Source organism: Pseudonaja textilis, chromosome Z (assembly GCF_049901715.1).
Source record: "Pseudonaja textilis isolate UNSWEBS1 chromosome Z, rPseTex1.2, whole genome shotgun sequence".
Classification (NCBI taxonomy): domain Eukaryota; kingdom Metazoa; phylum Chordata; class Lepidosauria; order Squamata; family Elapidae; genus Pseudonaja; species Pseudonaja textilis.
The window spans coordinates 50,616,586-50,628,950 of NC_142008.1; the positions used below are offsets into that span (position 1 = coordinate 50,616,586).

The window sequence follows — 12,365 nt, forward strand, 5'->3', positions numbered from 1 at the left end:
TATTCAAGTTCGTTACTTATGATGTTTATTGGTACTTTTCTTATGAATATATTTTATTAGTTCAAAATGGTATGACATTTTTGTATTGCTCCCAAGAAAACTGCTTGGATTTTTTTGTGAAAGAATTAAGTTTAATTTGAGGGAGCCATTGCACAACTGAAACAAGTATAGTTATATTACAGTAAAGATAGCCCTCAACTTACAGCCACAATTGGGATTCGATTTTTGGTTATTAAATAATGCAGTCATTGGGTCATTACATGACCAAACCCAATTTTATGACCATCTTTACTATGGTCATTAAGAGCATCATGTGTAAATCTGGCTTCCCCAATTGATATTACTTGTCAAGCTAGCTAGGAAGGTCATATATAGCATTAATGTGATTGAAAAATGTTGTAACTGATGTAAGTGTGAGCCAGTTGCGAAGCACCTGAATTGTGATCATATAACTCTGTGGATGGTGCAACAATTATGACTTAAAAATGGATCACGTTTTGCAAGGCCATCATAACTTTGCACCATTGTTAATTGAACAGTCTTAAATGTAGGGCTACTTATATGGCAGCAACTCCCTGAAAATGAGTTCGTCTTTTGGTGACTGGCATGTAAAAATAACTTTTAATAAAGCCAAAGTTTGGCACTATTAAAATTAACTTGGGAGTTTGCAAAAAAAAAATTGTTTCATTGTATTGGATCTATCCTTGTCAGAATGAATCTTCTGCCATGTTTATCAGTAAAAATCAGCAGAAATAGCATTCTTGAATCATCTCAGAATCATAGGAAATCTAAATGCCCTGCTGGTTCATGGAAACAACTTTTGAGCATACGAAATGTTGCCCAAGACAGGGAACTTTGTTAACTGCTTAGGTTAAAAATGAGAAGAAAACAGCAACAGCTACAGAAGTGCTAAGTCGACTAGGGACAAGGGTTGTAAGAGAAAAACATATTAGTCTTATCCTACCAGTCTGTAAAGTGGCAGGGTCTCCTTCACCCAAAATCCAGAACTACAGCTGAGCCAAAATGGTTTGGCAAAACTTCCAGAACATGATAGTTTATTCTAGAAATAAAACAGAACATTTTTATTTCATGCAAGCCTCTAACTGATCTGTTGACATTCATTCAAACATACAATTTTTGACTGTGGTCAAAACTTTGAATATGCTACTGATGGTACTTAAGCACATACTTCTTTGACTATAAGAAGCAAATATTCATCACTTTGTTTTTACAACATCATGTAATTGCAACTTCACAGTAGAGGTACAAATGGTTCAAATTAAAAAAGCTGTAATTTGTTAAGTTACATATTCATATAATGTAATATATGAATAAAAGCATTAATAGGGAAAGAAACAGTGTTACCTATCTCCACAGAGATGTGAAAATATATGGGCAACTATTTTTGGAGGGGAAAAAAAGACAAACCACATTTGAAGTGAAGCTCACATTTATTTAATTAAACAAAAATAAAATAAACTGCATAGAAACATTTTTAAAGTCCATGGAGACCATGACTTTGTTTTAAGGCTGCTAGTAGCTGATACATCGTCTCCTTGCTACATCCTTCAGCCTTCTCCATGGACCACAAAGATACATTCAGAAGCCTCCATTTGAAAAAACACAAGTTCTAATATTTTAGCTTTCCAAATAAAGCTTGTGCCTCACCTTTCTCATATCACTCTGCAACCCAACAGCAATAGTTGGAGTGATCCAATTTTAAAAATTAATAGCTTTCAGTTGAAAAATAAGTTGGCCAATCCAGCAATAATAAATAGAAGGGGCTCTATAAGAATATGTTTTCTTCTAATAAATCCGATCTGGTTTGGCAGGATGTGAACTACTAAAAATTCAACTTGCTTTAAAAAATAGTGTATTTTCCAAAGCTAGGCAGAATTTTAAATAGTTCTGCAAATAAATGAATTGTTTAAAAAAATGGGAGATTTATGTTAAGACTAATCAATGGAAAATTTGGTCCACAGAGTTTCTATGCTGATTTTTTAATTTTTATTTTGGTCTTGGACCAACCACAGGGTTGAGGCATGGAAAAATACTGGAAATGCTTTTTTCAAGAAAATAATCCCCAAGGTATGTCATACTACTGCTACTTTTAAAAGGGGGGGGATTAGCACTATATAAACAGATATGTAATAGGTGAGGCACAATACAAAAAATATCACATACAATGTAGGAAAAGCCATCAGTTTGGATGAATAAACACACATTACATAGCCTACTTAAGAAATCTATAAGCCTACAAAAAGAACTTAGAGGCTTGATGACTTAAAGAATACCACACCCTACTATGTACACTAAACATTCAGTGACCAAAGCTCTGAAGAAAGGAACTTCCCACAAACTAAAAAAAAATCAACCTGAGTTTGTAAATTGATACAATCATTGAAGTGGTCTAAGACCATGCAGATACACAAACATTTTTAAAAACTTTTCCCGAAGAACCATTAGTTGAGGATGGTGGTGGTGTGTGGGGAGGGGGAAATTGACCTAATGTTTGTCATGCTGTAAAACCACTTAAAGGAATCCCAAAAAATATTTTCCATTCAAACTCAACTAATTGCAAATAGTTTTCTGTGCCCATTTCTCCAACTTCACTTATAAGCAAGTGTGCTTTCATTGCATCTTTGCAGCATGTGGGAAACAATGGATGAAATAACCCAATTTAAGCTGATTTGGGTGAGGATCTTTTATCTCTGCCTAAATAAGCTGCTATGTGATAATTTGTAAAACAAAAAATCAATGTAAGAACCCTAACTCTCCTTTCACTGTGTGTTAATATAGGAGAATGTTATTATTTTTCTTCATAGACTCCACTGCTTTGGACAATTAACCAGGCATTTCCAGATCCCCTGAAGATGGCTTTTCTATCAACTTGCTATAAATGCAGAGTATTTCTTTTTGTCAGAGAGAACCCTATAACCTACAGTGATTCTGTAACTAAAGTTAATTCATTATGCCAACCAGCTAAGCTAAGTATTGAAATAGAGATAGAGTTGTTCTCTAGACATAAAGTCATAGAGAAAGATGATTAATAGATTTGCCAGAGGTGTCCATTTTTAGTTCAGATAGCCTAATATTTAAAGAAAACAGCCAGGATGTTCTTGCTCTTTGGAGCAGGAACTAAAAAAGGCTACCTGGCTTTCAGGTGGTTTTCTTGCCATGCTGAATACCCAATTTCTCCTCTGATGTGTGGAAGCTAACTTTGAGGTAGATGCTGTGCTTATAAAATTAACAGTGAGGTAGGAATTTAAAACATGTTTACGCAGGTATCCTGTACCATAGCAAACTGGGCTTGCTTACTTCCCAAAGACTGAAGGACTATAAACAGTGTTATCTTAAGTATCAATATTTACTTTTTACACAGCTAAAAACTGTCTGGAGGTAGGGTGAGGTGTCTAAATTTTCTTTTTTTAAAAACCCATTACCTTTTGGCACCACAGTTATGAATATGACCATTTAAGAAAAAAGACCACCACATAAATGCTTGGGAAATTATTTTGAACCAGAATAAAATATAAGAATCTCCTAATCTTCAAAAGAAATCAGAGATGTTGATAAAAAGAAACTGATTTTTTTTCTTCAATAAATTAATTTTGAACTTAATTATTTAAAAGTGACCGGATCAAATCATGCAATTCCAGCTGGATGCTGTAAAGAAGTACCTTCTTTAGTATCATTAATCTTAGGCAAAGTACCATTTATAGGGTTATCAAATGCCATTAAAGTTTCCCCAAAATTTATTTAAGGATACACTGTTCAGTTTACTATAGAAGTACCTGCTATTTAGTAGCATTCTTGACTTCTATTAGGTTTTCAAGAAAAAAAATTATTAGAAAACGAAATAACCTAACAGCTTATTGATTAGCCAAATTCAAATATTTATAGCACAACCAGCCTCCAAATGTAGGTTAAACTTTATAAATAACAAATATTTTGTAAATGAGATGTATTAGTTTAGTAAGCAAGAGCTGAAGATTTTACAAGCTGTTTTCAAACCTTTGCTCACCTAATGTTAATCTGTATTCAATTTCTGCCTATTAGGAGCCTGGTAAATCCATCCCAAATAAATCCAGACCCCTAGAGGGCATTTTACATTGACAATATTTTTTTCTGTTATAAATTCATTGTACTATAAATACTCCTGTGAGAAGCTTCCATAAAACCTTAAAGTGAAATAACATGTGCTTTGAATTATCTATTACAGTAACTGGACAGAAGTAAATCTGGCAGCCAAACAGCAGCATATAAAAATTAAAAACTTAGTACACAAGGAGGAAAATTGTATGAAAATGCTACTTTTTTAAATTGTTTATTTTGTGCCAAAATATGTATATATCTGCAATAGCATGGAAGAAAGTATTTGTGGATGACCAAATACAGACATATACCTTCCCCTCAGAGGGTTCCTGTCTTTTCAAACTTGTATAGCCTCTTAATGTAGGCATGTAAGTGTGCATACAATATGTCTTTAAAAAATAGAACTACATTAATCATCAGTTTTATGAGTTTAGAAAGAATAGATGGCACAGAACTGTTACTGGACAAAACCTTCTAGAAATAGCTTATTTTATAATAAGGCTAGTAGAAGAACATCAAGAATTCTGTCAACAATAAAGCTTTTAACCAGTTATCTTTGGTAGCTATTTTGGAGAAATTAACATTAGAGGTTCAAGTACAAACTAAAATCTGAAATGCCTAAAATCTGAAATGACTGGTTTTACATTAAATTTGTCATCAAGATAGATAAACTTCAATTTCCAGTGCTCTTTGTCAACTCCAGTAACAGTTTCTGACAAGCACAATGTGATTTATATGGACAAGACTTATTTATTTTATATCCTACCTTTATTATTTATTAAAGGCAGGGAAAATAGAACCTCCACCCCTGCTGAAATAGAATAATATTTGGTGTCCAAAAGAATAACATATTTTCAACATCACAATATGTTATATTAAAGTATTAATACCACCTCAATCATATACTACCTGTATATTCGTCTGCCCATGGTCAAGAAGGCAATCCTTAATTTCAGATATTTTTATCTTTTATAGTCTTTTATCCCTCAGCAGTGATGCTCCTTTGCAACTTAGCTTTCTATCAGTTGCGGCAACATAAAATATTGAAAGTAGCTTATATTTTATCAACTCTACCCCAAGCCTAATTTGAATCCTTGTACTCAGCGATACTGGTGGTGATGTTGGCCCAATTGATTTATATACCATATGACATTAGAAATGCTAAGATGGTTCAGTGAAGAATTATAAGATTGTGAACTCCCTGAATCTCTGGGAGAAGGATATAGTAATTAACTATCCCTTTTATCAATATAGCCATCCAGTTAAAAAATGAACTCAATTCCATTATCTCTGGAAAGTAATACCTTCGAAAATGCAAAAAGTGCAATCATAACATCTTGTTCTGGTCAAAACATTCAAGGATAGATCTGCCAGTGATGAATATATGGTTGGGTAGGAAGCATTATTTTTCATTAAATGTTCATATTATCCCCTTCTGATTAGTCAGTTCTAAAAAGAGAATTAATATCTTTGCAAACTCTTGGATTGCTGATTGCTCTATCAGTATTTTGGATCTCAAAGCAGAATCCCAAATAAAAGTAATTAGACTACATGACGGACATGACTCCAAGGACAGCCTTAGCATAGAGACTAAGCACCATAGTAACTCAGCACACATTTGCTCAAATATCAATAGAGGCATATAGGGGTATAATGACAAAGCAGGGAAGGAATTACATTCCTATGATTTGATATAAAACTTGAATTACAGAGCTTCTTGGAGAAGTATAAATATTCTCAGTATTTTCAGTGCTAAATGTGGCTGATTGAATTCAAAGTATTTACTAGTTTTGGTTTTAGATATGCACCCCCATTTTACATGGCATTCTTTGGCGCTGGAGCAAATGAGGTAGGATTTAGGGTGGTTCACTTTCCACAGTCTTTATCCCAAAGAGGGAGCTACATGGTTATCCTGTCAGGATGAATTTCCCATGTAGATATTCCATTTAATAGGGGGGGGGGGGAGGAGACAGCCTGAAAAAGGCAGGAAACTGTCCACTCAGATTACATACTATTATCTACTTTCTTTACTGTTAATTTCTGATATGCACCCTGAAATTCCAAATTTCAACTTCTTGTGATATATATATACCTGAAAAATCACAGGTCTTGATAACACTACATTACAAAAAGCTAATTTCTTCAACACAAATCTTCAAAACAGAAATATATCATCCCTAAACATCTGACTCAATGTAATGGCAATTGCCATGTATTTGTCAAACATATATAGACACATACAGACAATACATAAGGGAAGTGACTTTTAAAAAAAGAACTGGAAGAAAGGTTATGAGAAAAAATACTAGCCCAAGAGGAAATCCTCATTTGCCTTGAACATCCAATTATATCAAAGCTACATTCCAAACATATCCTTTTGAAGTCAGAAGCTATTTGGGGAGACACATTCTCACCTATGTAGACAGCAATAGACAGCAATAGAGGTAACTTCTAAAGTTTCCAAGTGTAGAGAGCAACTTTGCCTAGCAGAAAAAAAAAGCTGTTTCCAGAAGCTGGCTGGCTCTCCAGGGCTATTTACCTATGGGTGGTTTTGCCCTGCAGCCCTTTGGGCCAAAGTCCAAACTACCAAAATAAGGTTGAACACATCACATTTTGTGCATCCTCAAACATTGTTTTGGTGTGGTGAAATTACTGCATTTTTCAAAATACACATTCAGAAAAGTACCAGTGACAAAGAACGTAGCCTTTTGGTGCGGGCTGGTGATTTGCATCCCACTTTAAAAGGAAAGGCCTTCTGAAATAAGATGCTATGTGGAACAGTATGTCAAATGCACTGAGGTATAAAAAAAAGAGAACAAAGAAAAGATTTCTCTGCTGCAGCAGCATCTAAAAATACAACTCCCTTCACCTTCTCCAATAAGAAAAAACACAGTACAATCTGAATATAAAACAATTAAAAATCTAAAACTACTGATTTTTTTTCTTCTTTTTCAAGATGTGTGTGCCTCTTTGGCAGAATCTACAAAATTTATCACACAGCCAGCTAATGTGCACAGAAACAAGCTTGTGCATGAGTGTCCCATTTAGGGAAAAGAGGCTTAATTTTATACTGCACCGTGTATACTATGGATGTAAAGGAACATAAAGATAATGAGGTAGATTAAGAGTTCATATAATCACAGGTTCAACCCCTGCAGATATAAAGGGAAAATACATTCATCTATAAAAAAAATTAAAGATGAGGTAGGTTTGAACTATCATTGGAATATTTGTATATTTATGTGTGGCAAGATCTCTTAAAAGGATTTTCCCTGAGACAGTTTCTTCTTAGTACACATATACACAGATCAGAATATGAGGATTCGATTGTTTCCAAAGTCCACCACAACTATCATGCCATCTGGGGTAACAGTAATACCTGAAGGACGGTCCATCTGACCAAAGCCACTTCCCTGAGTGCCAAATTTGCATAAAAAACTACCATTTGGCTCAAAAATCTGTACACGATGGTTCCTGGAATCTGCCACAATAATACGACCTTCCTGATCCACAGCCACACCTTGTGGGCGCAAAAACTGGCCATTATTTGTGCCTTCAGACCCAAGGAAACGGGCTGACTGACAGTCAGGGCGAATGACTAGAAGACGATGATTGTTGAAATCAGTCACGACAAGATGCCCCTCGTGATTGAATGTCACACCTCGTGGGGAATCAAAGTGCTTCCAGAGTGTTCCTTCAAAACCATATTTATTCAGGAACACTCCGTCAGGTCCAAACAATTGAACCCGATGATTCCTTGTGTCGGACACCAGGATTTTTCCCTCAGAGTTAACCGCTACATCCCATGGATAATTGAACTGCCCATTCTTAGTTCCCTTCTCCCCAAACTTGAGAATGAATTGGCCATCAAAAGTGAAGATCTGGATGCGATGATTGTCCTTGTCTGCCACAACAATCCTCCGTGAGGAGTCACAAGCAACACCAGCAGGCCTATCAAACTGGCCAGGTCTGGAGCCCAAGGTGCCAAACTTGTGGTGAAAAGCTCCACAAGGTTTAAAGATCTGAATGCGGTTGTTGCTGCGATCAGCAACAATGATATAGCCCTCCTTGTCTACACTAACACCCCAGGGGCGGCACAGCTTTCCATCACTATCCCCCTCACTAGCAAAACAGAGCCCCGGCAATCCAATGCCAATATAACTGCGACCTGATTTGACCATGACTTTAAATGGGCTGCTTTCTATATGCTGGTTGCACATCATGACCGAGATCAGATGTTCCCCTTCCATCTGTGGCCTGTAATTTACAAGATAAGTTCCATTCTGCTGGTCACAAATATCAGCACCAAAGAGATTTCCATCTGGCCCCATTACAACGGCTGAAATCATGTCTCCCCCAGAAAGGCGAGGCTCACCATCATGATCATAACCTATCACTGAGAAAGAGGCTACTTTGCCTTGCAATGCACGTTTGAGACCCTCCCCAGTGGCTTTGGTCAGAGGAGCAAAGGCCCCACTGCTGACAAATCCCATAGACTTGATGGCCAAATACAATGCCTGATCAGGAGGAGTAAACATGACCCTGTCATCCTCTTGAGGCTGCAGGAAGCCTCTTACATTCTTCATTTCCTGCATCTGTGCAAGCATCCGATCCCGTGCTAAGAGGATATCCATGTTCCGGCCCTCTTCTAAGACTTGCTGGACTGCACTGATGGTGTTATCTAGCTTATTGAGATTTTGACGTAACTTCTCAACTTGCAAGTAGAGGGACTTGGCTTTCACTTGGCGGATTTTTTCCACCTAAAATAAGAGCAAGAAAGCATATTTAGAATTATCAACTACAAATGCTATAGAAAATGGAACAGAATATTTGAATGTGCAAAAGCAAACCTTGCAAAACTGGTAAAATTAATAAAGAATTTTAATATTCCTCCCAACTTAATATTTACTTATTTATTTATTGTTGAATTTCGACCTAAATATTCTTGGAAAGCCACCCCATAATGGTTTACAACCATTATTATATAATACTTTAATATTGTATTAAATATTATATTATATATTATATATTATATAATAAAGTAGCCAACAAAGCTGACATAATACAAAATAATATGTAACAAGTCATATAAAACATTGCTAAAATGGCCATCAAACAAATTGATAAATTCAAAGAGATAATCACAAAGGAAAGCTAGCTTACAGAAATGTTTTTCAAATCTGATTAGACAAGCAGCCAAGAAGCACTAAGACCACTCCTTGGAGGGTTGGAATCCATAATATTGGTGTTGCCATTGAGAAGGCCTGGTTGTTTCTAGCCAAGTGTTTTTTGGGGGCACCCAAAGTAGATCTTGTTATATGAATGGAGTTTCCAGATGATAATGTACCGTACTTCCAGATGATAATGTACTGTACTCAACGAGTAGTTCTTAACAGGTCTAAAAGTCTACATGGGGGGGAAGTAAGCAGTGGGGTGCCACAAGGTCTTAGGTCCAGTACTCTTCAACATTTCATTAACGACTTAGATGAGGGAATAGAAGGGGAACTTACCAAATTTGCAGATGATACAAAGCTGGCAGGAATAGCTAACACTCAAGAAGATAGGCTCAAGATCCAGATGGATCTTGACAGACTAGAACACTGGGCTGTATCTAACAAAATGAAATTCAATGTAGAGAAAAGTCCTACACTTAGACAAGAAAAACCAAAAGTACACATATAGACTGGGTGAAACCAGGCTCAATAGCAGTAACTGTGAGAGGGATCTTGGAATCTTAGTTGACAACCAGCTAAATATGAGCCAGCAATGTGCAGCAGCAGCCAAAAAAGTTAATGCAATCCTAAATTGTATTAACAGAGGAATACAATCAAGATCAAGGGAGGTACTAATACCACTCTATAAAGACTTAGTAAGACCACATCTAGAGTTCTGTTCACATTACAAATCCAGTTCTGTTCACATTACAAAAAAGATGTTGAGACTCTAGAAAAAGTACAAAGAAGAGCAACCAGGATCATTAGGGGACTGGAGACTAAAACATGAAGAACGGTTACAGGAACTGGGCTTGGCTAGTCTAGTAAAAAGAAGGACCAGGGGGAGACATGATAAGTCTTCCAATATTTTTTTCCCCAAAGTTTTTATTTTTTACAACAAAAACATAAAGCCCACTTTCAATTATATACATACAGTGTGTCAGTTGGTTACAATCTTTTGTGCTATCCTTTTTTACGATTACTCACAAGTTATATAAATTCTCACCTTATCAGTCTAGCTTGTGCTTCTATAATATCAATTATTAAACATTAATTTGACTATTTTTCCATCATTTTATACGAGATATTCTAATTTTCATTATGATTTAATCTTATACATTCATCCAATGGTTATATATTTTATATCGTATTCTTTATCAGTCTATTAACTTTTATTGTAAGGCTTACTAATCTATTTCTTTACCATTTCTTTTTATCTAACCATTGATAAAATAAATCCCATATCATATAAAATTATTTATCCTCTTGTTCTCTAATTTCAAATGTCAATTTACTCATTTCGGCACAGTTCATGATTTTCTTAATAATTTCCTCCTGCATAGGTATTTTTTCATTTTTCTAATTCTTAGCAAATACAATTCTAGCCGCTGTTAAAACATTTACAATAAAATATTTCAATTCTTTACACTGGCATAATTCCCAATAAAAATATCTCAGGTTTAAAGTCTATGTGTTGTTTTGTCATTTTTTCCAACCATATGTGGATTATAGTCTAATATCTTTTTGCATCCAAGCATGTCCACCACATGTGGTAATATGAACCAGGTATCTGATGACATTTCCAACATTTATCCAATTTATTCTTGAACATCCTCGCAATTCTCCCCAGGGGTAAGTGCCACCTGTAAAACATCTTATACAAATTTTCTGTATATGCAATTGACACTGTCATTTTATAATTTTGAGACCACAATTTTTGCCATTTATCTAAATCAATCCCATATCCAAATTTTTTCCCCCACATAATCATTGTTTCTTTTACTTGTTCTTCCTCTAATTTAAACTCGAGCAAATGTCCATAAAGTTTTTTGATTACTTTTTCATCAGTACCTGTCAAAATGTTATCTAAATCAGTCAACTTGTCAAAGATACCTTCTGTTTTAACATCTTTATCAAATCTAGATTGTATTTGCAAATATGAAAACCAATTCATTTTTACACCTTGTTCATCCAATGCTTGCATAGATTTAAGTTTACCCTTTTCGTTCAATATCTCACCATATCTAACTGTTTGTTCCTTTTTATATATTATTGGATAGGAAAAAGCTTCAATAGTAGATAACCATAGCGGAATTTTTAAATAATATTGCTTTTTGATCTTCTCCCAGTTTAGAAACAATACTTCTCGAATATAATGTCTTCTAAAATACCCCTGCATTTTAGTTCCCTTATACCAGAGGAAGGCATGCCACCCTAACAGCAGGTCATGTCCTAAATTCAAAAGTCTATTGTTCCTTAATGTTACCCACTCCTTTACCCACATCAGACTTGTCGCTTGGTAGTATAATTCCCAATAGGGCAAAGCAAATCCTCCTCTCATTCTTGCATCTTGTAACAATTTAAGTTTTATTCTCGCTTTCTTCCCCTGCCAAATGTATTTTAGCACTATTTTGTTTAAATCTTCAAAAAATTATTTCCCTTAATCTGATTGGAATTGTCTGGAATAAGTATAAGATTCTGGGCAATACGTTCATCTTAATTGTAGATATTCTCCCAATCAGTAATAATTGTAAATTTTCCCATTTTATCAAATCTGTCGCAATCTGTTGTTTAAGTTTGAGATAATTGTCCTCCTTAAGTGTGCTACATCTTGGTGTTAAGTCTCCATTTATCATAACCTTTGCAGTTTGTTTATGATATATCATTTCGATGGCTTGAGTAAATTTTTTACCAAAGCCCATTTGGTTCAATTGTAACAGCATAAAATGCCAATTCACATTAGCAAAGGTGTTTTGTGCATCTATAAACATCAGAGCCATTTGTTTTTCAGGATGTGCCTCATAGTATTCCAGTGCATATAAAATTATTCTCATGTTATCTTTAATCTGTCTCTTCAGCAGAAATCCATTTTGATCAGGATGAATAAAACTTCCTCCAATTCTTTCTTTCATTATTATTTGGAGCATAAATTGCTCTATTAAAAGTGTCTTTAGATTATTGTCCGAGTATCTCCACCATCAAAATCCTTCCATCATCATCTGTATATATTTGTTCTGCAGGGATTGTATCTCTAATAATAACACATACAATGTGTTA

The 12,365-nt window shown here is 35.1% G+C and overlaps 1 protein-coding gene across 1 annotated transcript in view; it reads right to left on the reverse strand.

Annotated features, from left to right (window-relative positions):
* Positions 1-29: 29 nt before the first annotated feature.
* Positions 30-12,365, reverse strand: part of TRIM71 (tripartite motif containing 71) — a 112,710-nt gene continuing 100,374 nt past the window's right edge. The window contains exon 4 of the mRNA XM_026717786.2: positions 30-8,855. Coding sequence (XP_026573571.1) covers positions 7,404-8,855 — 1,452 coding nt within the window. The 3' untranslated portion in view covers positions 30-7,403. The remainder of the gene's footprint in view (positions 8,856-12,365) is intronic.